Source organism: Saccopteryx leptura, chromosome 5 (assembly GCF_036850995.1).
Source record: "Saccopteryx leptura isolate mSacLep1 chromosome 5, mSacLep1_pri_phased_curated, whole genome shotgun sequence".
In the NCBI taxonomy this organism is placed as follows: domain Eukaryota; kingdom Metazoa; phylum Chordata; class Mammalia; order Chiroptera; family Emballonuridae; genus Saccopteryx; species Saccopteryx leptura.
This window is the reverse complement of record NC_089507.1, coordinates 101,378,291-101,404,991: the sequence shown is the minus strand read 5'-3', so window position 1 is coordinate 101,404,991 and position 26,701 is coordinate 101,378,291. Positions and strand designations below refer to the sequence as shown.

At 38.3% G+C, this 26,701-nt stretch overlaps 2 protein-coding genes across 3 annotated transcripts in view; both read left to right on the top strand.

Annotated features, from left to right (window-relative positions):
• LOC136405685 (aldo-keto reductase family 1 member C15-like) overlaps window positions 1-26,701 on the top strand; it is a 470,894-nt gene that overhangs the window by 248,462 nt on the left and 195,731 nt on the right. The gene's annotated exons all lie outside the window — the stretch shown is intronic.
• LOC136405688 (aldo-keto reductase family 1 member C3-like) overlaps window positions 1-26,701 on the top strand; it is a 45,477-nt gene that overhangs the window by 17,244 nt on the left and 1,532 nt on the right. For both annotated transcript variants that reach the window (XM_066385170.1, XM_066385169.1), the window contains 8 exons: window positions 1,205-1,326; window positions 3,024-3,191; window positions 5,167-5,283; window positions 5,943-6,020; window positions 6,981-7,103; window positions 8,824-8,933; window positions 10,121-10,286; window positions 10,845-10,927. In XM_066385170.1, coding sequence (XP_066241267.1) covers window positions 1,240-1,326; window positions 3,024-3,191; window positions 5,167-5,283; window positions 5,943-6,020; window positions 6,981-7,103; window positions 8,824-8,933; window positions 10,121-10,286; window positions 10,845-10,927 — 932 coding nt within the window. In that variant the 5' untranslated portion in view covers window positions 1,205-1,239. The remainder of the gene's footprint in view (window positions 1-1,204; window positions 1,327-3,023; window positions 3,192-5,166; window positions 5,284-5,942; window positions 6,021-6,980; window positions 7,104-8,823; window positions 8,934-10,120; window positions 10,287-10,844; window positions 10,928-26,701) is intronic.

Here is a 26,701-nt window from a genome sequence, read left to right as displayed (position 1 = left end):
AATATCTAGACTCCACTATAATGTCTACAAGAAACCCACTTTAGATTTTGAGCACAGAGCGCTCATAAGCTGAAAGTGAAAGGAGAGCAAAAGTGTGTAAATAATAACCAAAAGAGAGCAAGGTAGCTAAACTTAGATCTGACTAAATTGACTTAAGTCAGAACTGTCCCAGGAGACAAAGAACATTATAAAACAATGAAAGGGTCATACACCAGGAAGGTATAACAGTTATAAATATATACCAACTCAGGATTAGAACACCTAAGTATATAGAGCAACTATTAGCAGAACTGAGTGGAGACAGCAGTATTTGGATCTGGAACAAGACAAGGATTTTTACCAATCTATTTGACATAGTAATGGAAGTCTTAACCAGAGAAATTAGGCAAAAACAAAACAAAAACTAAAAAAAACCACCTTGATAATAATATACAAAAATCATTTGTGTTTTTATACTCTAGCAACAAACTGTCTGTAAAAGAAATTAGGAAAACAATCTTATTTATAATAGCACCAAAAAGAATAAACTGCTTAGGAATACACTCAACTAAGCAGGTGAAAATCCTATATACTAAAAACTACAAAATGATTAAAGAAATTGAACACAAGTAGATGGAAAACTATCTTATGTTCATGTCTTGAAAGAACTGAAAATGTGTGTCCACACACAAACTTGCACATGAATGTTTATAGAAGCATTATTCAAAATAATAAGGAAGAAACAAATAAAAAAGCCAAATGTTCATCAACTGATGAATGGAAGAATAAAAGGTAGCACATCCATACACAGGAATGATGTTTAACCACAGAAAGGGATGAAGCAGTGATAAATGCTGCACCATTGATGGGCCTTAAAAGCATCATGCTAAGTAAAAGAAGGCAGTTACAAAATGCCACCTAATGTATGAATTCATTTACATAAAATTTTGAGAATAGACTAATAAATGGAGACAGGAAGTAGTGGCCAGGAGCTGGAGGGAAGGAGAAATGGGGAGTTGTTTCTAAGGAGTATAAGGTGTTTTAGGGGAAGATGAAAATGCTCTAAAGTTGTATAGGTAGTAACAATTCCATGAATGTACTGAATGTTGCTGAATTATATAATTTAAAAGGGGTGATCTTATGATATGTGACTTATACCTCATGAAAGCTATTAAAAATAACAATTATATTGTTTTCCTCCCTCTGCAAATTTCTTTTAATAAAGAAAATCAGTTTGCTTAATTAAAAGAGTGAAGGGAGATGAGTGCAATGAGTTGCATTTCTGTGAAGTTGAATGATGGACACTTCATGCCTAGACTGGGATTTGGCACCTCGGCTCCTAGTAAGGTAACTATTGTGGCATTGGAGAGGGAGGGGTAGCAGATAGGGTCCTGATCAGAACTAGTCCCTGTGTGAATGTGGGAAATTTAGATGGGCCTCTGTTTCTTCATTGGTAGGACGCTTTCCCTCCAGTTAGATTGTTTTGTGCAGAAAGCCAATACTTTTCAAATTTCAATAGGCATAAAATACCAGAGGATCTTCTTAGAAATACAGGTCGAAGAGTTCAAATCACAAAGTTTCTGATTCACTAGATTTGGAGAAGGCTCAGAAGTCCACATTTCTGATGAGCTACCAAAGATCCTTATGCTGCTTGTCCAAGGATCACACCTGGAGTAGCACTGTATCAAAGGAGATGAAAGGGGTGGGTATATCAGTTTCTGTTATTCTCACCTGCTGTCCAGTTGTAGCCATTTCACAGTATATTTGGATAAATAGAACCCAGTTATTATGTAACCCCAGGCAAGGCACTTTGCAGCAAGCGTGCTTGTGATGAAGTTTCTCAGTAATGTTTAGTATCCAAATTGTCCCTGTCCGTCTCTACTCAGAATATTGAGAGAAATCTCTGTAGCAAAAGGACCTGGAGAAAGACAAAAAATGGTAGAGTCTCGGTGGTCTGAGGTGGAAATTGTCTCTCGGAGGCAGGTAGCCAGCACTGTGCCAAAAAGGGGGCCAAGTGACACTTGGAAATTCTCTCTTTCTGGAAGACTGAACTCCAGGCATGTTTCTTGTTCAAGCACTGTAACCTTCCAAGAGCACAGTGTTCTTTCAGTGGCATTTATGGTTCTTGAATGGAAGCTGTAGAATTGGTTCTCTAGCTTGAGAGTCATGTGGTGTGAATACTGAGGACCATAGCAAGAACATTGGCACAAAGTGTAGCTTTTCCTTTGATTTAGCTCTTCAATCAGTGGACAATTAATCTCTATGGCATTAGTGAACTTACCCAGAGTTAAAAATCTAAAACTGTACTTAAGACCATTTAATTACAGAGTGAGGTAGAAGGGGTTATTGGAGGGAATACTTATGGCTAAATTAAAAAAGCTCAGTCTGGTGGGCCAGAGTAAATTTCGCAGCTGAGAAAAATAACAAAGCTTTAAAACAGAAATTATCACCTAATGAACAACTTAATGACCAAAAAATGATTATGAGACATCTTTGAGTGAAAAACTAGTTTATTCTTATAAATTCTTGTCCTTCCTCAGATATTTGAAGTGTTTCTCTAAGTGTACATAGGTTAATGACTAATGCATTCCATCTAAAGTTCCATATTCATTGCATAGATAGATAATTTTTAGCATTGAATTTCTGGTTAAAACCAGATAAATAATCTCATAAATTAAATTAATTTAGGGATGTATATTTAAAGGTTGTGTTAACCTTTAGATCACAGAGAGAATAAAAATCCAGAGGCAGAAGTTTACACCCAACAATATACTGTGGGGCCGGTTTGTGGGCTCATAAGACTCAATTGTGAGCATCTATTCCCCAAGTTGGTAGCTTGAGATTAGTCATGAGAAAAGTATTTGTACCATACAAACTGGTAATTACTACAGATTGGGACTTTTTTTCAGAGTCAATTGTCAAACATTTGTCACCTCTGGCTCCTAACCCTTAGCAAAGCAATAAGTTCTGTCAACCAGCTTTGCTTATAGTATTAGTCATGTGTTCCTGAATCAAGTGGCTTTTTATTTTTTATGCATTTGTAGGTTGCTAAGAGTAAGGTAGAAGAGGCCATCAGGACAGCAATTGATGTAGGCTATCGCCATATTGATTCAGCCTATGTCTACCTAAATGAAGAAGAGATTGGAAGAGCCATCCAGGAAAAGATTGCCGATGGCACTGTGAAGAGAGATGACATATTCTACACTTCAAAGGTGCTCTATAAAGTTGCATATGTACCTGTGGTGTTTAATTGTTTCTTGGCAAATTACTCCTCTCCTTGGTTTAATTTTGATTTGCTCTCAAACCTAGGTCTGTAGAAAAGTAGTTAGGAACATGCTGGATGGTAACGTGGGTTCTGGTCAGACTTTTTATATTTGGTTCTTACTAAATGTGTAACTTTGGACTTAAACTTACTTAGACTCTTTGCCTCAGTTCCCCAAGCTGTAAAATATAGATAATATTATTTACTTAACTGGATTTTCCTGAATGCTACATAAAAAGTACATATAAAGCTTTTAGAAAAGCTTTTAACATATTTTAAATGCTAAAAATAATGTTTAAGCATATATACATACATATGATACATACATACATACATACATATATATGTAAATATATATATTTATATATATTTGGTAAATTTAGGAATGGATTTGGCTTTTCCAACTCAGATATACTCAAATTTTGACAAAGCGACTTAGTCTTCTTTAGCTATAATATGAGGTGATGCAATTTCTTCAGAAAGTAGAGGTTTTTGGAAACTAATAACAAGTTTTAGTTCTTTAATATTCTGTAGTTTTTACTGTGAAATATTTTAACCACAAAAAGAGTTTTTCCACATTTCTGAGCCTTAGCCATCATATCTCATCTAGTTATAGGGTCAGCATTTATTTCTCTTTCCCATGAAATAAAAATAATTCTCAAAAATTGATATGATAAAATTAATGTTTATGAATGTACTTAAGTACTTAAAAAAAACCCAAAATTCTTGAGCCATTTTCTCCTAACTATTCTCCATGTCCACTGATATCATATCTGAAGCAAAAATGAAAGAATTTAGGTATTTATTCCAGAATGAACAGGAAACCCAAGAGGAACTTTTCCCGTTGTGTTCATTGAACTGACTGTTGCTAGAGAAAAGACATTTATATTTGAGGGGAAGTAGCTCTGAAGAGAGTTGCTGTCCATGCAAGTGAATCCTATGGAGGCCTGTGGCTGGATATATCTTCAGCCCCGAAATTTGAATCTCTCCCTGTGACTCTGTTTAGATGTGGTATCACAACAGTACGAGCCTTCTTACTCTGACTGCCTAATCTTTCTTTCATAGAATTTGTTTGTTTCCGGATCATTAATAATTTTAATTATTTTTTCCTTAGGATATTACTTCTTAAAATGAGGTGACTAAAGTGTCCCCAAAATAAAGTTCATATTTAAAATGCAATTTCCCAGCCCAGTCTCCAGATACCATTATTTATGATGTTTTAAGTAGCACCCAGGAATATGTCTTTAATTAGCTAACCAAATAATGCTTTTATATTATAAAATTTGAGAGCCTCGGCCCTGGCCGGTTGGCTCATTGGTAGAGCATCGGCCTACCGTGCAGGAGTCCCGGGTTTGATTCCCAGCCAGGGCACACTGGAGAAGTGCCCATTGCTTCTCCACCCCTCCTCCTCTCCTTCATCTCTGTCTCTCTCTTCCCCTCCCGCAGCCAAGGCTCCACTGGAGCAAAGTTTGTCCGGGCGCTGAGGATAGCTCTGTTGCCTCTGCCTTAGGTGCGAGAATGGCTCTGATTGCGGCAGAGCAATTCCCCAAGATGGGCAGAGCATCGCCCCCTGGTGGGCATGCTGGGTGGATCCTGGTTTGGCGCATGCGGCAGTTTGACTGCCTCCCCATTTCCAAATTCAGAAAAACACAAAAACAAAACAAACAAACAAACAAAAAATTTGAGAACCTCTTTGTAAGACCATATTTTCAGTTTGCTGCATTATTGTCTTAATTCTGTATGAAATAATTTATCATGATGAAGAATTAAGAGAGTCACTGAGTGACTCGTCACTTCTGTCTACTATAAGTGGATTATGGTCGTTGATTTCTTTTTCTTTTTTTTTTTTTTTTGTTATTTTATAAATCTCTCCTAAAGAGTCTTAAATAAATAATTCCACACTCCTTCTCTTTTAACTATTGCAGCTGTGGGGCACCTTTTTCCGTCCAAAATTGGTCCAAACTGGTCTGGAATTGTCACTGAAGAAATTTCAGCAGAGCTATGTGGATCTTTTCCTTGTTCATTCCCCTTTAGCTTTGCAGGTGAGTAATTTTACTTTGGTTATCAATATAAAAATTGTAGCTGAATGCAAGGGAAGAAATAGCTTGTAACAATGAGACAAAATGTACAAAATACATTAAGATCCCTCTTTTTTCACTTCAACTATCTTCATCTCAGTTCAGTTCAGCCCCAGAATAAAAAAAGTTCACTTGTTTCAATGGCTTTGTGTCAATCTTGTGGAAGCCCTGTGCTCCTTCATCTGAACGCCTTGCCCACTGTGTCTGGGAAGTGTCCCGATGTGGGGGTCAGTGGAGGTCCAGGAAATTCAAAGAGGATGAGACTCAGCCTTTGGTATGCTGACAGGTTACTCTCTCATTTGACCACCTCCAGGTAGAAAGTGGAATGGGAGAAGGGCCAGGACTGAGCTGAGAGGCTTGCTGAGTCAGAGCTCTGCTCTAGGCACTCACTAGAATGGGGTCCTGGGTGTCTCAAGTTGTCTTTGACATAAATAATATTTACTAAACATTTAGCAGTTAAAACATTTCTAAGAGATGTGTGCCCTAAATGTACTTTCTTTTTCTTTATCCTAATCTTGAAATGCTGTTAAAAATAAGGATTGATTGTTCTATTAGCCTCAAGCCAAACAGCTTGGCTGAAACCAGACATAGCTTAATACAACCTCTTCTTTCCTGTGTTCCAGCCTGGGGAGGAAATTATACCAAAAGACGCACATGGAAAATTCATTTTTGACACAGTGCCTTTCTGTACCACATGGGAGGTGAGTACCACCTCTGCTGCTTGGGGGAGAGAGGATAGACAGGAAGGGATTCAGTAAAGGTGGGTCTAGTTCTGCCACCTGTGTGGATTCAGGCAAATCTCAGAATGCGCCTTTGCCTCAGTTTTCAAAATTTACCCATTTAAGAATTCAATACATACTTACTGAGTGACTATGATGTACTCAGTACTTAGTACTTCTAAGTACTCAGGTGACATCAATGAATAGATCCAAGGACTTTGTTCGCATGGGAACTAGTGTGTGTGTGTGTGTGTGTGTGTGTCTGTGTGTGTCTGTGTGTGTGTGTCTGTGTGTGTGTGTGTATGTCTGTAGCTTGGAACACAAATTGGTAATTAAAAACAGAATGGGCAGGGTGGGCCTCCTTGAGAAAATAACATATGAACAAAGTCTTGCAGAGAATGAGGAAATTGATTATCTGCATATCTGGACAAAGAGTAATAGAAGGCAAAAGAAGGTAAAGGTGGTTTATAGATGGGAGAGAACCTACCATGTTCAAGAAACAACTAAAGGGCATGTGTGCTTAGAACAGAGAGAGTTTGGTGGCCAGTGATGGGAAACAAGGTCAGAGAGAAAACAAGGGCTGCCACCCTACTTTTCATGCTGCAGCTGCCCCAGTCCTGCCCTCCTGGTGCTTGTTTTGTTGTCACTCAATCACATATTTTTAGGTGATCAGCTACAGATTGTGCTGGCTCCTTTAGCTCTGTTATTTCCCTTGCATTTTTTCTTGCTCTTATCTTCTTGCACACTTTCTCTATTATTTTTTATTCTCCTCATTTGGCCAATTCCTGTTTTGTTTATTGACACCTAAACCTTTCAGACCTTCTCTCTTTAGCTCTGGCTCATATTCACTCCTATCCCCGGCCTACGCCCTGAGTGTGCTCCCATTATGACATCTTGTCAGCCAGTGACTCCACTGACCTCTCACAAATTTTTCCTCCCCAGGCCCTGGAGAAGTGTAAGGAGGTAGGATTGGCCAAGTCCATTGGTGTGTCCAACTTTAACATCAAGCAGCTGGAGATGATCTTGAACAAGCCAGGACTTAAGTATAAGCCTGTCTGCAACCAGGTTAGTCCCATCAATATAACTCTGGCTTCTTCTCCCGCCTCTTCAGCTTAATTTTCTCTCATTTCCACAAGTCACCAATGGCACTACATCTCATATACTGCTCACAAAAATTAGGGGATATTGTGTTGCTTCATATTCATTTTGAAATATTCCCTAATTTCAGTGAGTAGTATATATTGTGCTTTCAGACATCAGCTGCTTCAAGAGAACTAAACGTATTTCCCATTGTTGAAGGAAGTTCTCTAGGCCATGTCACTTTACTAAAAAAAATCTAAGTGTCAGATTGGAGTATAATCTACTAGGTGTTATGATGATTGGTTCGAAAAATTTAGAGCTAGTAGTTTATTGACTTTCCTTATCTCATAAAAGGTTAGTAAGTTGGAACTATGAAACTAACAACTTTTTTTTTTGAGAGAGAGAGAAAGAGAAAGAGGAGGAGGTGAGAGATGAGAAGTATCAACTTATTAATAGCTTCTCATATGTGCCTTGACAAGGGTGGGGAGTGCAAGTAAGCTAGTAACCTCTTGCTCAAGCCAGTAACCTTGGGTTCATGCCAGAGACCTTGGGCTTCAAGCCAGCAACCTTTGGACTCAAGCGAATTACCATGTGTTTCTAGTCAATGATATTGGGATCATGTTGATGATCCTGTACTTAAACTGGAGACCCTGTTCTCAAGCCGGCAAGCCTGCATTCTAACCAGAGACCACAAGGTCATGAACTGGGGCCCTCAGCATCTTAGGCTGATGCTCAATCCACAGTGCCCCCACTGGTCAGTCTAAGTCTAACAGCTCTTGTATTCTGTGCCATGAGAACCACTGAGCCTCCTGATAGCACTAAATTACTCCCAAACAATGTGAAAGTGCTTAATAACACTGAATTGTACACTTAATAATGGTTTATATGGTAAGTTTATGTTATGTACATTTTACCACCATAATTATTTTTTATTAAAAAGGCAATTTGTTAAGATAACGCCACTTCAATGAGCAACACATATATACCTGTCTTGTAAGATAATAAAAGAAACCAGGAGTGTAGAAGTGACTGGCAACACTTCTGCACTGCAGAGGGCCCGCACTCCCTGGATTAGCCCGTCTACTTTTAAATTTCTTCCATGCAAACTCAGACAATAATATTCAATCCATATATTAAATATTAGTAAGGCTTATTATTTTTCTTATTTTTAGATTAAAAATACAAATAAGGGTCCTAAAAAGTTAAACTTCTTGTCCCTTGGAAAATTTACCTTCACTTAAAGATCACCAATTAAGAGAAAGGAAAGAAAGCTGGTTTTTCCTGGAGTAGTTGGTAAAGAATTAAAGGAGAAGCTGGACATTACTTGAGCTCTAAAGGGGGGGATAGAATTTGGCCAACTTGAGGCTGATTGGTTGGAGGGAGTTTACTAGGCCAAGAGGAAGACCCAGGGACACGACCATGTTTCCAGCCTGAGAGTCTGAGAGATCTGCTGATCGCAACTTCTGGTCTTGTCTCCATGAGCACCGAGCTCATTAAGCAATACTGAGATGCTACCTCAGGGCAGTTAGCCAGAGTTAAGTCTCTGGAAGTCCCTGTGGCACAGCTGTGGGTGACAATCATGTGTTTTCCCATGTTGCTGGTATTCCTAACTGTTTTTGACACCGTGCAATACAGCACTGTATATTCCTTGTTAATTTCCTGTTGGTGGTTCTATAATCCCACACTTCTGCTTGGCGACCCACAGGTAGAATGCCACCCATACCTCAACCAGAGCAAATTGCTGGACTTTTGCAAGTCTAAGAACATTGTCCTCGTTGCATATGCTGCCCTGGGCTCCGACCCCGAGAAGGATTGGTAATGATCTCAAGAGAGTTATTCTTACCAGAGATGCTGTACACTCTAGAGTCCTCTCTCAACTGTCTGGAGGAAATTTAGGATAGGTAGTAGAGATAATTTATCTTTGTCAATCCTTTTCCTTGCCAAGTGGTAAAGACTCAATAAAACATCAAATAATAATATTATTGATAAAAAGTTCATAAAATTTAGGTTTGGCTTTGAAGAGTGACAAAACCAGCCCAAGCCATGATTTGACTCTTTTAAGAAATAATTTTATTTAGAAAATTAAATTTACTGCAGTGACATTGTTCAATAAGAGTACATAGATTTCAAGTAAATATTTCCATAGCATTTGAACTCTTGATTGTGTTCTGACACTTTATGTTTGAGTGATGTGGAACAAGTAACAACTTCTATAAGTTTTATTTTCCTTATCTCTTCAAGAGGAATATCAATTATGCACCTTTTAACACATGATAAAAGTGAGAGAACTGAAAGCATTATTTTGAAATAGCAAAGTCATATAAAATAGGATGGGGTTTTTTTTTGTATTTTTCTGAAATTAGAAGCTGGGAGTCAGTCAGACAGACTCGGCATGTGCTAAACTGGGATCCACCAGCATGTCCACCAGGGGGCGATGCTCTACTAATCTGAGGCATTCCTCTATTTCCCCAGAAACCATTCTAGTGCCAGAATCAGAAGCCATGGAGGTGTCCTCAGTGCTCAGGCCAACTTTGCTCCAATGGAACCTTGGCTATGGGAGGGGGAGAGAGAGACATAGAAATAGGAGAGGGGGAAGGTGGCTTCTCTTGTGTGTTCAAGCTGGGAATTAAACCCGGGACTTCCACATGCTTGGTCGATGTTCTACCACTGAGCCAACTGGCCAGGGTCAGCAGTTTTTCTTTTTATGATGGTGGTTACCAGGTTTTAGTTTGAAGAGCAATTTTGTCTTTTTGACTTATTTGATTTCTACAAAATTTCTCATAAATGTTTTAAAGATGAAAAGGAATCCAAGTTTTTTTTTCTTTCTTACTTTTTCTTGCCCTTCTTCTTTGGATTTACCAAGAGAAGCAAAACCAGACTTTGTGATAGTCAGAGGTAATGAGGAATATTCTAGAGGACTAGCCACCCCCAGCCTGAATGAATTGACCCTAGTGAAATGGGTGAACAGCCTCAGACACACAGTAGCTCTGCCTCCTCACCAGGGTGAAGAAGAACAAACCAGTTCTCCTAGAAGATCCAGTACTCATTGCCATTGCTGCAAAGCACCAGCGAACCCCAGCTCAAGTGGCTCTGCGCTACCAGCTGCAGCGAGGGGTAGTGGTCCTGGCCAAGAGCTTCACTAAGGAGAGAATCCGACAGAATTTCCAGGTACCCAGTAGGGCTGTAGGCAGCAGGGACTGATTGATGGACACTGCATTTCCCCTGGTGTGGGTTATTTGTGAGGCTCTCCATGTATATTGGAGTAAAGCTTGTCTTCTGTAATTTGTGCATAGAAGTGCTTTTATTTAACTCTCCTGTCTTCCAATTGCTGCAGGGTAGGGGGTTAGCAAGAACACTAAACAGGGTCAGGTTTGGTCTCAATCCTGGTGTTTAACCCAATTGTGTGACCCTGAGTAAATCATCCCTTAATTTCTTTAACTGCAAAATGAATGCATAAGATGAGAAGGGGCTTATTTTCAAAAATTTCTGATATCCCATTGCTACAACCACAGCCACTCCATAGAAGTCTCTGTGGGTAGCCTGAATTGCCAGTCTCAACCATCTGAGTAGAAAATCCCCATGACTTTGCCAGGGAATGAGCACCAGGTTCAAGACAACTATATCATAAAACCTACATAAATTTCTACTTTAATTTGTATGTCTGTCTGGGGGGTGGGTTAGGGAGTTATTGCCTCAGGGAAATTGATATTCTCCTGTTTCTGATAGGTTTTTGATTTCCAGTTGACACCAGAGGATATGGAAACTTTAGATGGCCTCAACAGGAACATGTCCTATTTTGATGATTCTTAGTAAGTAGCTTATTTCCTTATAGACACTGGAAAGCAGGACAGTGAAGGAACGTGACTTTTTCGAATCCACAAAGCGAAGACTTCTCTTCCCTTTTCCTGTAAAAAAATTGTTGGAAATCATTCTTTCTTCATGCCCTCAGACAACTCTTTCACTGTTACTTTTATGTTCCCTCTGTCATAATGGTACTTAAATTCCAGGATCAATGAATTTATTAATATTATTTGCATATTCTCTCTGCTCTTGCCCTTTTTCTCCTCTTACTCATTGATCCAAACAAAACCTGGTTAAGTCCCATCTCTGCTACATCATCAGGTTCTCCCTTCCACAAGATTATTACTTAAGGCATTGAAATATGTGTTCTTCTTAAATAACAAGTAAACAGGAAGGAATCAAGATGGCAGCAGAATAGACAGATGCAAAGACTCCCAGCTCACATCACCAAACTGAATTACAAATTAATTTACAAACAATCAGTGTGAAAAACCAACTTTGGATTAAAATAACGGGTCACAAAAACTAAGGAGCAAAGAAAAAGTCATACCAAGCCTACTAGGGAACTCTGAACCGCAGTGGGGTGGGCTCCCCTGCATCCAGGAGTGAAAGTGGGGTGAAATTGAGATCCTAGAAGGGCTCTCATTACAAGGAGAAAAGAAGGAAATATTGCTCACAGCTTCTTGCCTTGGGACCTGGGAATGAGGTGTGCTAAGAGGACTGGCTTGTCTTCCAAAAAAAAGTGGGAAGAGAAAGACAGATGGTAACAAGCAGAGGGATGCATGGGATTACCTGAGAAGCTGATTCATCCAGTGTGGAGGTGGTCATAGCTGGGGGAGGGGTTGAACCCTCAACAAAACGCAAGCCTAAAGTGGTTCCAGGTGACTCACTTCCAGAAGCTCTCCAGTCCCAATCAGTGTAACAAGACACAGCTGGCAACAGGAAGTGGGGAGGAAGGGCAGTAACTCGGGTCTTAATGGAGATCTGACATACACCTCCACTTTACTGAAATGAAGAAAGCACCCCACCCTCAGAGAGAAGCTGGCAGATCTGACCTTCAGAGTGTCTGGTTACACCCACTGCATTCCTGGATACAGAATAAAATAAGCCTTCTTCTGACATCAGTAAACAAGACTACCAGTGAGTTAAGAAAACTGAGAAGAAAACAAACAAATTAAGAGTTCAAAGAGGTTCTACTAGGTAAGGAGATCACAGCTGAAAGAAGCCTACAAGTCATAGAGGATAATGGTAGGCAGAGAAGCATAAGTCTTATACTTCAAGCAGATAAATCTTCTGATAAAGTCTTGGATCAATTGAAAGTAATCAAATTACTGGATGCAGAGTATCAAATAATTATTTTTAGGATGCTTGAAGAAATCAAAGCTACAATGAATGGACTTAATGAACACTCCAATATAAAATTGAAAGCATCAAAAAAAAAAAAAAAGGAAATCATAAAGAAGAACCAGACAGAAATGACAAACACAATATTAGAAATGAAGACTACACAGAAAGGAATTAAAAGCAGTCTGTATACAGCAGAGGATCAAATCAGTGACTTAGATGACATGATAAGTGAAAGCACAGAAGGGGAGCAGCAAAAAGAAAAAGAGACTGAAAAAATCTGAGGAAACTCTAAGAGAGCTCTATGACAAACTAAAGAGAAACAACGTCCGCATCATATGCGTTCCTAAAGAAGAATATAAAGAACAAGGGTTACAGAACTTGTTCAATAAAATCATAGCTAAAAACTTACCTAAGTTGATGCAGGAAGATGTCACACAACTTCAAAAAGCACAGAAATTCTATTAAAGAGAAACCCCCAAAAATCTATATCAAGACACCTTATAATTATAATAGAAAAAATCTAAGAGATAAAGAGAAAATATTAAAAGCTGCTAGAGAAAAAAAGGTTATCACCTACAAAGGAGCCCACACAAGGATGACATCAACTTCTCAACAGAAACACTTGAGGCCAGAAGGTAATGGCAAGACATATTCAAAATAATGCAGAACAAGAGCCTACAACCAAGACTTCTTTATCCAGCAAGGTTATGTTTAAAATGTAAGGAGAATTAAAAAACTTCCCAGACAAAAATCAAAACAAAACAAAAAAAGGAATTTATTACAACCAAACCAATTCTTCAAGAAATGTTAAGGGGCCTGTTGTAAACAGAACAAAGGGGGAAAAGAATATATAAAAAAGGATATAACTTTAAAGAATAAAATGGCAATAAACAACTACATATTAATAATAACCTTAAATGTAAATGGATTAAATTCTTCAATCAAAAGACATAGGGTAGCTGCATGGATAAGAAAATAGGACCCATACATATGCTGTCTGCAGGAGACAAATCTCAAAACAAAATATACACATAGAGTGAAGGTAAAAGGATGGAAAAAAATTTTTATGCAAATGCAAATGAAGAAAAGCTGGGGTAGCAATACTTATATCTGACAAAATAGACTCTAAAACAATGATTACACTAAGGGATAAAGAAGGTCACTACATAATGATATAGGGAGCAATCCAACAGGAAGAGAAAATGATTATAAATATATATGCACCTAATATAGGAGCACCTAAATATATAAAGCAGATTTTGATGGACATGAAGGGAGAGACAAATAGCAATGATATAAGGGTATGGGATTTCAATACCCCACTAACAACAATGGCTAGATCCTCAATAAAGAAAATTAAAAAAGAAACAACAGAATTAAGGGATACACTAGATCAAATGGATTTAATAGATATTTTCAGAACCGGCTACCCTAAAGCAGCAGGATATAAATTCTTTTCAAGTACTCATGGTACATTCTCTATGATAGACCACATATAAGGGCATAAAATGAGTCTCAACAAACTTAAGAAGATTGAAACCATATCAAGCAACTTCTCTGACCATAATGGCACGAAACTAGAAATCAGCTACAATAGAAAAACTGAAAAACACTTGGAAACTAAACAGCATGTTATTAAACAACGACTGGGTCAACAATGAGATCAAGAAAGAAATAAAAAATTTTCTTGAAACAAATGAAAATGAGCATACAACAACTCAAAATTGATGAGACACAGCAAAAGCAGTCCTGAGAGGGAAGTTCATAGCATTACAGGCATACCTTAAGAAGGTAGAAAAAGCTCAAAAAAATAACTTAATCCTGTAAGTAAAAGAACTAGAACAAGAACAGCAAGTAAAGCATAGAGCAGGGGTCTCAAACTCAACTCAGCATGTGGGCCACAGAGCAAGATCACAGCCGTTCGGCGGGCCGCACTAGGTCTACAAAAGGCAACTGTTACGCAACACTTTTCTCACTGCAGTTGAAAACAAAAAAAAATCAGTACAACAAGTACAATTGTACATGCAGTTTACTCAGTGTCACAAAACGACCAGAAACTGTAGTTTGCATCACAATTGCTGTTAACTAAGCTAATATCTAGCTAGGATGCTAGAGAAATAAAAAATACAAGTAGGCCCCTAGGCTTACTTAATTTTATCCAAAATATTTTGAACTTCGTGGATTAGTCTGCAGGCTGCACAAAATTGTTCGGCGGGCCGTATGCAGCCTGCGGGCCGCGAGTTTGAGACCCCTGCGTAGAGGAAGTAGAAGGAAGGAAATAAGAAAGATCAGAGCAGAAATAAATAACATAGAAACTAAGTAAAACAATACAGAGGATCAATGAAACCAAGAGCTGGTTCTTTGAAAAAGTAAACAAGATCAATGAACCCTTATCCAGATTCACCAAGAAAAAAAGAGAAAAGACCCAAATAAATAAAATTAGAAATGAGGGTGGAGAAGTAACAACAGACACAGCAGAAATAGAAAGGATTGTAAGAAAGTGCTATGAAGAAATGTATGCCAAAAAATTAGACAACCTAGGTGAAATGGAAAAATTCCTTGAAAAATGTAATATTTCAAAAATTATTCTGGAAGAATCAGAAAACCTAAATAGACCAATTACAACAAATGAGATTGAAATAGTTATCAATAGACTCCCAACAAATAAAAGCTCTGGGCCAGATGGCTTCACAGTCGAATTCTAACAAACATTCAAAGAAGAACTAACTCCTATCCTTCTCAAGCTATTTCAAAAAATTCAAGACAAGGGAAAACTTCCAAGCTCCTTTTATGAGGTGAGCATAATTCTAATTCCAAAAACCAGACAAAGACAACACAAAGAAAGAAAAATATAGGCCAATATCCCCGATGAATTTAGATGCTAAAATTCTCAACAAATATTAGCAAATCAGATCCAGCAATACATGAAAAAATCATATAACATGATCAAGTGGGTTATATTTTGGGGAGGCAAGACTAGTACAATATTCAGAAATCAATCAATGTGATTCTACACATAAACAAAAGGAAGGACAAAAACCACATGATAATATCAGTAGATGCAGAAAAAGCATTTGATAAAACCCAGCACCCATTTATGATGAACGTGGGAATACACAGATCATACCTCAACATGATAAAGGGCATTTATGATAGTCCCAAAGCCAACCTCATATTCAATGGGCAAAAGTTAAAAGCAATCCCCTGAAGATCAAGAACAAGGCAAGGGTGCCCTCTTTCACCACTCTTATTCAACATAGTTCTGGAAGTCCTAGCTACAACAATCAGACAAGAAGAAAAAAGGCATCCAAATTGGAAACGAAGAAGTAAAACTATCATTATTTACTGATGATATGATACTGTACCTAGAAAACATTAAAGTCACATTCAAAAAACTACTAGACTTGATAAATGAATTCAGCAAGGTGGCAGGATATAAAATTTTTCTTTTTTTATTAGTTTTATTAGGGTGACATCAATAAATTAGGGAACATATGTTCAAAGAAAACATGTCCAGGTTATCTTGTCGATCAATTATGTTGCATACCCATCACCCAAAGTCAGATTGTTCTCCATCACCTTCTATCTAATTTTCTCTGTGCCTCTCCCCCTTCTCTTTTTCCTCTCCTCCCCCCCACACCCCGTAACCACCACACTCTTGTCAATGTCTCTTAGTCTCGTTTTTATGTCCCACCTACGTATGGAAAAATGCAGTTCCTGGTTTTTTCTGATTTACTTATTTCACTCCATATAATATTATCAAGATCCCACCATTCTGTTGTAAATGATCTGATGTCATCATTTCTTATGGCTGATTAGTATTCCATAGTGTATATGTACCACATCTTCTTTATCCAGTCTTCTATTGAAGGGCTTTTTGGTTGTTTCCATGTCTTGGCCACTGTGAACAATGCTGCACTGAATATGGGGCTGCATGTGTGTTTACATATCAATATTTTTGAGTTTTGGGGGTATATACCCAGTAGAGGGATTGCTGGGTCATAAGGTAGTTCTATTTTCAGTTTTTTGAGGAACCACCATACTTTCTTCCATAATGGTTGTACTACTTTACATTCCCACCAACAGTGTATGAGGGTTCCTTTTTCTCCACAGCCTCTCCAACATTTGCTATTACCTGTCTTGCTAATAATAGCTAATCTAACAGGTATGAGGTGGTATCTCATTGCAGTTTTGATTTGAATTTCTCTAATAACTAATGAAGATGAGCATCTTTTCATATATCTGTTAGCCTTTGTATTTCTTCCTGGGAGAAGTGTCTGTTCATGTCCTCTTCCCATTTTCTTATTCGATAGTTTCTTTGTTGTTGAGTTTTATGAGTTCTTTGTATATTTTGGATATTAGGCCCTTATCTGAGCTATTGTTTGAAAGTATTATCACCCATTTCGTTGGCTGTCTGTTTTGTGGTCAGTTTCTCTTGCTGTGCAAAAACTTCTTACTCTGATGTAGTACCATTCATTTATCTTTGCCTTCACTTTCCTTGCCTTGAAGTCAAATTCATAAACTGCGTTTTATAACCAAGGTCCATGAGTTTTGTTTCAGGTCTTATATTATATATAGGTCTTTAATCAATTTGAATTAATTTTAGTACAAGGGGACAAAGTGTAGTCAAGTTTTATTCTTTTGCATGTGGCTTTCCAGTTTTATCATCACCATTTGTTGAAGAGACTTTCTTTTCTCCATTGTGTGTTTTTGGCCCCTTTATCAAAAATTATTTGACCATATATATGTGTTTTATTTCTGGGCTTTCTATTCTGTTCCATTGGTCTGAGTGTCTATTTTTCTGCCAATATCGTACAGTTTTTATTGTTGTGGCTCTATAATATAATTTGAAGTCAGGTATTTTAATGCCCCCAGCTTCCTTCTTTTTTCTTAGGATTGCTTTTGCTATTCAGGGTTTTTTATAGTTCCATATAAAATCTGATGATTTTTTGTTTTATTTTTAAAATTTTTAAAATTTTATTTTTTTAAAAATGCCATTGGAGGCCCTGACCGGTTGGCTCAGTGGTGGAGCATCGGCCTGGTGTGCGGGGGACCCGGGTTCGATTCCCGGCCAGGGCACATAGGGGAGGTGCCCATTTGCTTCTCCACCCCCCCACCTTCCTCTCTGTCTCTCTCTTCCCATCCTGCAGCCAAGGCTCCATTGGAGCAAGGATGGCCCGGGCGCTGGGGATGGCTCCTTGGCCTCTGCCCCAGGCACTGGAGTGGCTCTGGTCGCGGCGGAGCGATGCCCCGGAGGGGCAGAGCATCGCCCCTGGTGGGCGTGCTGGGTGGATCCCGGTTGGGCACATGCAGGAGTCTGTCTGACTGTCTCTCCCCGTTTCCAGCTTCAGGAAAAAAAAAATGCCATTGGAATTTTGATGGAAATTGCATTGAGTTTGTATACTGCTTTGGTAATATGGTCATTTTGATTATATTTATTCTTCCTATTCAAGAGCAAGGAATATTTTTTCATTTCATTGTATCTTTTTTTTATTTTCCTTAACAATGCTTTGTAGTTTTCATTATATAGGTCCTTTACATTCTTTGTTATGTTTATTCCTAGGTATTTTATTTTTTTTGTTGCAATCGTGAAGGGGATTATTTTATTGAGTTCATTCTCAATTGTTTCATTGTTGGTATATAGAAAGGCTATGGACTTTTGTATGTTAATTTTGTATCCTGCGAGCTTACTCTATTGACTTATTTTTTCTAGTAGTCTTTTTGTAGATTCTTTGGGGTTTTTGATGTATAAGATCATGTCATCTGCAAAAAGTGTAGCTTTACTTCAATCTTTTCCGATATGGATACTTTTTATTTCTTTGTCTTGTGTGATTGCTCTGGCTAGAACCTCTAGCCCCACACTAAATAAGAGTGGAGAGAGTGGACAACCTTGTCTTGTTTCTGATTTAAGAGGGAAAGCCTTCAGTTTTGTGTTATTTAATATGATGTTAGCTGATGGTTTATCATATATTGCCTTTATCATGTTGAGATATTTTCCTTCTATACCCATTTTGTTGAGAGTCTTAAACATAAAATTGTGTTGTATTTTATCAAATGCCTTTTCTGCATCTATTGATAAGATCATGTGGGTTTTGTTCTTTGTTTTGTTGATATGGTGTATTATGTTAACCGTTTTACATATGATGAACCATCCTTGAGATTCTGGGATGAATCCCACTTGATCATGATGTATTATTTTTTTAATATGTTGTTGTATTCGATTTGCTAGTAATTTGTTTAGTATTTCAGCATCTGTATTTATTAGGAATATTGGTGTGTAGTTTTTTTTGTGTGTGTTTTTTTTTTGTTTTTTTGTTTTTTTGTTTTTGTTTTTTTTTGCTGTCCTTGCCCTGTTTCGGTAAGAGGGTTATATTGACCTCATAAAATGTGTTTGGAAGTATTGCTTCTTCTTCAATTTTGTGGAAGATTTTGAGTAGAATAGGAACCAAGTCTTCTTTGAATGTTTGATAGAATGAACTAGTATAACTGTCTGGGTCTGGACAGTAAACCTCTGGGGAGGTTTTTAATAGTTTTTTCTATTTCTTTCCTACTAATTGGTCTGTTTAGGCTTTCTGCTTCTTCTTGACTAAGTATAGGAAGGTTGTATTGTTCTAGAAATTTATCCATTTCTTCTCGATTGCTGAATTTAGTGGGATAAAGTTTTTCATAGTATTCTACAATAATTTTTGTATATCTATGATATCCGTGGTGATGTCTCCTCTTTCATTTTAGATTTTGTTTATATGAGTCCTTTCTCTTTTTTCCTTGGTAAGTCTTGCCAAGGGTTAGTCAATTTTGTTGATCTTTTCAAAGAACCAGCTCCTTGTTCTATTAATTTTTTCTATAGTTTTTCTGTTCTCTATTTCATTTATTTCTGCTCTGATTTTTATTATCTCCTTTCTTCAGCTGGTTTTGCGATTGTGTTTGTTCTTCTTTTTCCAGTTCCTTAAGGTGTGAAGTTAAGTGGTTCCCTTGGCTCTCTCTTGTTTGTTCATAAAGGCCTGAAGTGATATGAACTTCCCTCTTATCACTGCTTTTGCTGCATCCCATAGATTCTGATATGTCGTATTGTCATTTTCATTTGTCTGTATATATCTTTTGATCTCTGCATTTATTTCTTCTTTGACCCATTCATTTTTTAAAAGTATGTTGTTTAGTTTCCACGTTTTTGTGGGGTTTTTTTCCTCTTTTTTGCAGTTGAATTCTAGTTTCAAGGCTTTATGATCAGAAAATATGCTTGGTACAACTTCGCTTTTTCTGAATTTGCTGATCTTATTTTTGTGGCCCAACATATGGTCAATTCTTGAGAATGATCCAATCCATTTACACTGAAGAAAAATGTATGCTCTGTCACTTTGGGATGAAATGTCCTGTAGATGTCTATCATATCCAGGTGCTCTAGTGTTTTGTTTAAGGCCAATATATCTTTATTGATTCTCTGTTTGGATGACCGATCTAGAGCCGTCAGCAGTGTATTGAGGTCTCCAAGTATGATTGTATTTTTTTCAGTTTTTGTTTTAAGGTCAATAAGCAGCTGTCTTATATATTTTGGTGCTCCTTGGTTTGGTGCATATATATTAAGAATTGTTATGTCTTCTTGGTTCAGCGTCCGCTTAATCATTATGAAATGACCATTTTTGTCTCTGAGTACTTTTGCTGTCTTTTAGTCAGCATTATCAGATATGAGTGTTGCTATGCCTGCTTTTTTTTGGATGTTATTTGCTTGGAGTATTGTTTTCCCGCCTTTCACTTTGAATTTGTTTTTATTCTTGTTGCTTAGATGTGTTCCTTGAAGGCAACATACAGTTGGATTTTCTTTTTAAATCCATTCTGCTCCTCTGTGTCTTTTTATTGGTGAGTTCAATCCATTTACATTTAGTGTAATTATTTATACTTGTGGGTTCCCTATTGCCATTTTATACATTGCTTTCTGTCAGTTTTGTGTCTTGTTTGATTCTTCTCTTTTGTTTTTCTATCCTTTGTTTTTGTTTGGTTGTATTCCATACTTCTTTCCTCTGTTGCTATCTGTTTTAAATCATCTGCTTCTGTGGTGGTTTTTTCAAGGGTGGTTAACATTAAGTAATGATAAGGGTTCCTACCCTGTTCATTGTAATGCACTATCTTGTGAGTGCTTCTGTTCTCCATCGTCCTTTGCTACTGTTAATTTTTGTCCTCTCCCCCCTTTTTTTCGTTTTTGTTGTCACAGTTTAAATTTGATTTTATTGTTTTCTTGGTGGAACTTTTACTTGTGGTTTTGTTTTGTTTTGTTCTTTTTATCTGGTTGGAAATCCTCTTTAGTAATTCCTGGAGTGGAGGTTTTCGATGATAAATTCCCTCATCTTTTCTGTATCTGTGAATGTTTTTATTTCTCATGCGTATTTGAAGGATAGCTTTGATGGGTATAGTATTCATGGCTGAAAGTTCCTCTCTTTCAGGACTTTAAATATTGGGGTCCACTCTCTTCTAGCTTGTAGATTTTCTGTTGAGAAATCTGATGATAATCTAATGGGCCTTCCTTTATATGTTGTATTCTTCTTTTCCCTAGCTGCCTTGAGAATTTTTTCTTTGTTGTTGGTTTGTGCCAATTTCATTATGATGTGCCTTGGAGTAGGTTTTTTTGGGTTAAGAAAACTCAGAGTTTTGTTGGCTTCTTGAATTTGAGGCTTTAGTTCTTTCCACAGGCTTGGGAAGTTCTCATCCATTATTTGTTTGAGTATGTTCTCCATTCCATTTTCTCTCTCTTCTTCCTCTGATATACCTATTATTCTTATGTTATTCTTTTTGATGGAGTCAGACAATTCCTGTAGGGCTTTCTCATTTTTTTAAATTTTTGAATCTCTTTCTTCTTCTCTCTCTTGTGCCTCAAGTTGCTTGTCTTCTATTTCACTAATCCTACCTTCTATCTGGCCTGTTCTATTAGCTAAGCTTGTTACCTCATTTTTCAGCTCATGAATTGAGTTTTTCATCTGTTTGATTTGTTTTTATAGTTTCAATTTCCTTGGTAATATATTCTTTGTGTTCATTGAGTTGTTTTCTGAGCTCCCTAAATTGCCTTTCTGTGTTTTCTTGTATATCTCTGAGTATTTTTAGGATTTATATTTTAAATTCTCTGTCATTTAACTCCAAGGTTTTTAATATATTAAATATTTTTTCTTAGATTTTTCCTCATCTATCTGTGCTACCTTCTGTCTTTTGTATCCATGATATTCAATTTCCTTTTCTTTAATGGCATCTGAGGGTGGTTTTGTTGCTAGTACTAATGAGAATTAATAAAGAATAAAAAGTTAAAAAATAAAAAAGTAAAAATAATTATTTCACCTTTTTTTTCACTCCTCTCCTCTTCCCTCCTTCTTCAGAAAATCTTGTGGTAAACTGTGAATTATATTGTTTTAAATAGAATAAAAACTACCTGTAATGGAGGTCCTGCATTGGCGAGAATAGATAAAAGGGCAAAAAAAGGGGTATGGACCCACAAAATACAAAAAAGAAAAAAATTTGGGTCAAGAATAAAATGATTTTTTTAGGTGATGGTTAACTAAGACATATAATGAGAGCAATGAGAGGGAAACAGGAAAAATGAAAAAAAATTAACAAATTACTCTTGTATTTAGTGGAGCAATAACTAGATAAAATGGAGAGCCAGGGTTGGGAGCACTGCTAGTGAGTTAAAAAAGTGAAGTAAAAAAACCCTAAAGCACCACAAAGGAAAATTTGTGTCCCAAATAAAATAATTTATTCACGATTGAGGATTGAATGAGAAGAAAAGTAAAGGAAAAAAGAAGAAATGAATATAGAGGGAGAAAAAAAGAAAGAGGAAAACACAAAAAGAAGAAAAAAGAAAATAGAACAATAGGAGAGAGAGAGAGAGAGTTAAGGGTTTTGGAGTGGAATGCTCATAGAGAGAAAGGAAGAGGAAAGGAAAGGAAAGATAATGAGAGATGTAACACTTATGGGTAGCGTAGTTCAAGGAGAGGAGAGAGTAAGACCAGCAGAGAATTCAACAACCAAATTGGAAAGGGAAGAAAATATTCAAGACAAGAAGATAAGAGAAACAAACAAATAAATATAATAAAATGGGATAGGTTATAAAGTCTGTGGATTATTCTTGATTTTGAGAAGTTATCTTCTTGCTCTCTCTTTTCTCTCCCTCTTCCTGGTCGGTGACTCTGTACCCCGGATTCTGCCCCTGTGTCACGTTTAGGTAGAGGTTTGCAGTTGATATGTATGGCGATGTCATATATTGGGATTCAGTCTCGTTGGCTGTCGAGGCTCATTAGCATTTTCAGGCTCTGACAATGAGAGAGTTCGTTGTCCTGGAGCCTCTCTTCTAGTCTTTCTTTTCTGAATTAGCAGCTCGATGACCCAGCTATGGAGTTGCTGCTGCCTCTGCCTGGAGAGTAAGAGGCTCAAAGAGCTGGCAAATCCCCACTCTATTCCCACTCAGTGCAGGGCTCTGGGTAAGGCTCATTCAGTCAGAACTGCTAGCATAATCAGGTGGGGCTGGGAGCCATTTGTTTTCAAGGTGCCTTTCTATGTGCCTCTAGGCATGTCCCAAATGCCTCAGCACTCTGTGGGACCCTTTTCCCCAGGCTTTTGGCACTTTGTAACCTGTTTTGGCTGGGTAGAAGATGCCCTAGTCACTTTTTGCAGAGCAGGAGGACGTACAAGCTGCCAAATACCTCTTTTTTTTTTTTTTGTATTTTTTGTATTTTTCTGAAGCTGGAAACGGGGAGAGACAGTCAGACAGACTCCCGCATGCGCCCGACCGGGATCTGCCTGGCACGCCCACCAGGGGCGACGCTCTGCCCACCAGGGGGGCGTCGCTCTGCCAAGACCAGAGCCACTCTAGCACCTGGGGCAGAGGCCAAGGAGCCATCCCCACCGCCCGGGCCATCTTTGCTCCAGTGGAGCCTTGGCTGCGGGAGGGGAAGAGAGAGACAGAGAGGAAGGAGGGGGGGGTGGAGAAGCAAATGGGCGCTTCTCCTATGTGCCCTGGCCAGGAATCGAACCCGGGTCCCCCGCACGCCAGGCCGATGCTCTACCACTGAGCCAACCGGCCAGGGCCCTAAATACCTCTTTTTAACATATAGCCCTGAGTATGCAGGCTCTGCCAATCATAGGTTGCCCCCATCCCTATGTGCATAGCATAACATGAGGTACTAAATAATATCTCCCCTCTTGTCTTAGATCGCTGACCTGAGAGAGACCTTGTCAGTTAGGGTCGCATAGGTCAGTTGGGAAGTGAGCAGACTTTGGGTTAAGCTAATCTTTCATGGGTCTGTTAGCTTGTCTAACTGGGTGAGGCGCCCGACCCGACTGGAGAAGTTCAAGCGTAGGGAATCTCGCTTTCGCACGCCGTTCTTCAGGGCACAGGGTCAGTAACACTGAGATTCTGGTCATAGCCCACGCAAAGGCCTCTGACTCTGCCCCTCTCTCCAGGAACACAGGCGCCAACTCCCGGGGGAATCTCGTGCCCACTATCCACGCTCGCTGACCAGGATATCAGGCCGGCTGCCTCTCTCCCTGGGTGATGTGCCCTGCCTGCTGGGAGAAGTTCCAGTATTGGGAATTTTACTCCTGCTCACTCCCCACCCGTCGCTTTTTCAGGGTGCAGGGGCAACCCTGAGACTCTGGATTCAGCCCACACAAAGGCCTCTGACTTTGCCCCTTTGTTCAGTAACACAGATGCCCACTCCCGGGACTCTAGGAGAAATCTTTCACACACTATCTGTGCACGCCGACCAGGAGATTGGGGTGGATGGCTGCCCCACTTGTTTTTCTTTGTCTGGATTTGGCACGAGTGTTAGCTTGTGTTGACTGGGTTGCCACAAGCACAGTTTTTCCTTGGCTTGGATGTCCGTGCAGCAGCCTGGTTCAGACGTTTGTGCCACAGCCTGGTACTATTCACACCCTATGCCTGCCTCAGTTCCTATACTCTCAGTTACCAGTGAAAGCAGCCCTTATTTAGATTAGTAAAGAAGGCGGAGTGTCTCTTCCTCCATCTTATTTCCTTCAGGGTTGATTATATATTTAGTCAATTTTTCACTCGATTATACCTTTGCGTTTAGTGTGGAACTGCTGGAGGCTCCAAGGATAGATTTCTCTGTCTCTGGTTGAAGATCTTGTTGAATTTTTGGGGAGATTTATTGGTATTGCTCCTTACAGCACCATTTCTCTGATGTCACTCAGGATATAAAATTAATACTTAGAAATCAGAGGCATTTTTATAAACTAACAATGATCTTTCTGAAAATGAAATTAAGAAAACAATCCCTTTCACTATTGCAACAAAAAAATAAAGTAACTAGGAGTATATTTAATGAAGGAGGTTAAAGAGTTGTACTCAAAAAATTAGAAAACATTGATAAAAGAAATGAAGGAAGATACAAACAAGTAGAAGCATATATTGTGTTCATGGCTAGGAAGAATAAACATCATTAAAATGTCCATATTACACAAAACAATTAGTAAATTCAATGCAATTCCTATTAAAATACCAAGGACATAGTTCAAAGATATAGAACAAATATTCCAAAAATTTATATAGAACCAAAAAAGAACAAGGAATAGCCTCAGCCATCTTGAAAAAGAAGAATAAAGTGGGTTGTATCATATTTCCAGACATAAAGTTATATTACAAGGCCATTGTACTCAAAACAGCTTGGTACTGGCATAAGAACAGGCACATAGATCAATGGAACAGAACAGAGAACCCAGAAATAAACCAGCACCTTTATGAATAATTGATATTTGACAAGGGTGGTGATAGCACACAATGAAGTAAAGACAGTCTCTTTAACAAATGGTGTTGGGAAAATTGGTCAGCTACCTACAAAAAAATGAAACTAGACCACCGACTCATACCATTCACAAAAATAAACTCAAAATGGATAAAAGACTTAAATGTAAGTCATGAAACCATACGCATCCCAGAGGAAAACATAGGCAATAAGCTCTCCGACATTTCTTACAGCAATATATTTGCTGATTTATCTCCACGGGCAAGTGAAATAAAAGACAGGATAAAGAAATGAGAGTATATCAAACTAAAAAGCTTTTGCACAGCTAAAGACAATATGAACAAAATAAAAAGAAAAACCACACGATGAAAGAACATATTTGACAATACGTCTGATAAGAGTTTAATAACCAATATTTATAAAGAACTTTTAAAATTCAACCCCAGGTAAATAAACAGTCCAATCAAAAAAAGGGCAAAAGAGATGAATAGACACTTTTCCAAAGAGGACATACAGATGGCCAATAAGCATATGAAAAAATGCTCAACATCACTAATTATTAGAGAAATGCAAATTAAAACCACAATGAGATATTACCTCACACCAGTCAGAATGGCGCTCATCAACAAAACAACACAGAATAAGTGCAGGTGAGCATGTGGAGAAAAGGGAACCTTCCTGCACTGCTAGTGGGATACACACTGGTTCAGCCACTATGGAAAACAGTATGGAGATTCCTCAAAAAAGTAAAAATTAAACTGCCTTTTGACCCAGCCATTCCACATTTAGGAATATACTCCAAGAATACCATACATAGCACAGTTTGAAAGGAGAAATGCACCCTCATGTTTATGGCAGCATAGATAGCCAAGATCTAGAAAGAGCCCAAGTGTCCGTCAGTGGATGATTAGATTAAAAAGCGGTGGTACATATACACAATAGAATACTATAGGGCCTTGAAAAAGAAGGAAATATTACCTTTTGTGACAACATGGATGGACCTGGAAACACTAATGTTAAGTGAAATAATCCAGGCAGAGAAAGAAAAATATCATATGACCTCACTCATATGACGAATCCAACAAACAATATAAACTGAGGAGCAGAACAGAAAGAGAGACGGGATCAAAGGATCCAGAAGGAAAGCAGAAGAGGGAAAGGGGAAGATTGGGTGATAGGATGGGAAGAGAGCAGAAAAGCAAATCCCGAAGGGAAGGGGGGAGGGTGTTACGGGGAGGGAGAGAGGGGGATGTACTGGGGAACATGGGTGACATTAGAATCTATGTAAACACAACAAATTAATAAAAAAATAAAATAAAGTATTTTTAAATTGTTCTAAAAAAACAAACTAACAAACACAACACAACATAACAAAAAACCTTCTCTTGAGCTTGCTTCCCTTGTGGCTGCTCTGGTTTCCCTTGCCCTCCCTTGCCGTTCTGTCTCAGGGTCTCCCTACTTTGCAGGTTTCTTCTCTTCAGCTTGACCTCTAAACTTGACCTCTTAACTTCAGAATGACCTAAAGCTCAATCATAGACTTTTTCTCTTTTCTATGTACACCACATTCTTGTGATTTCATCTAGTCCCACACTTTAAACACCATATAAATAGAGACTCTCCAAAATCACTTCCAGCCCAGACCTGGGTCCTGGACCAAGTGTTTTAGATCCCTTTACTCAGCTCCACCTGGATGTC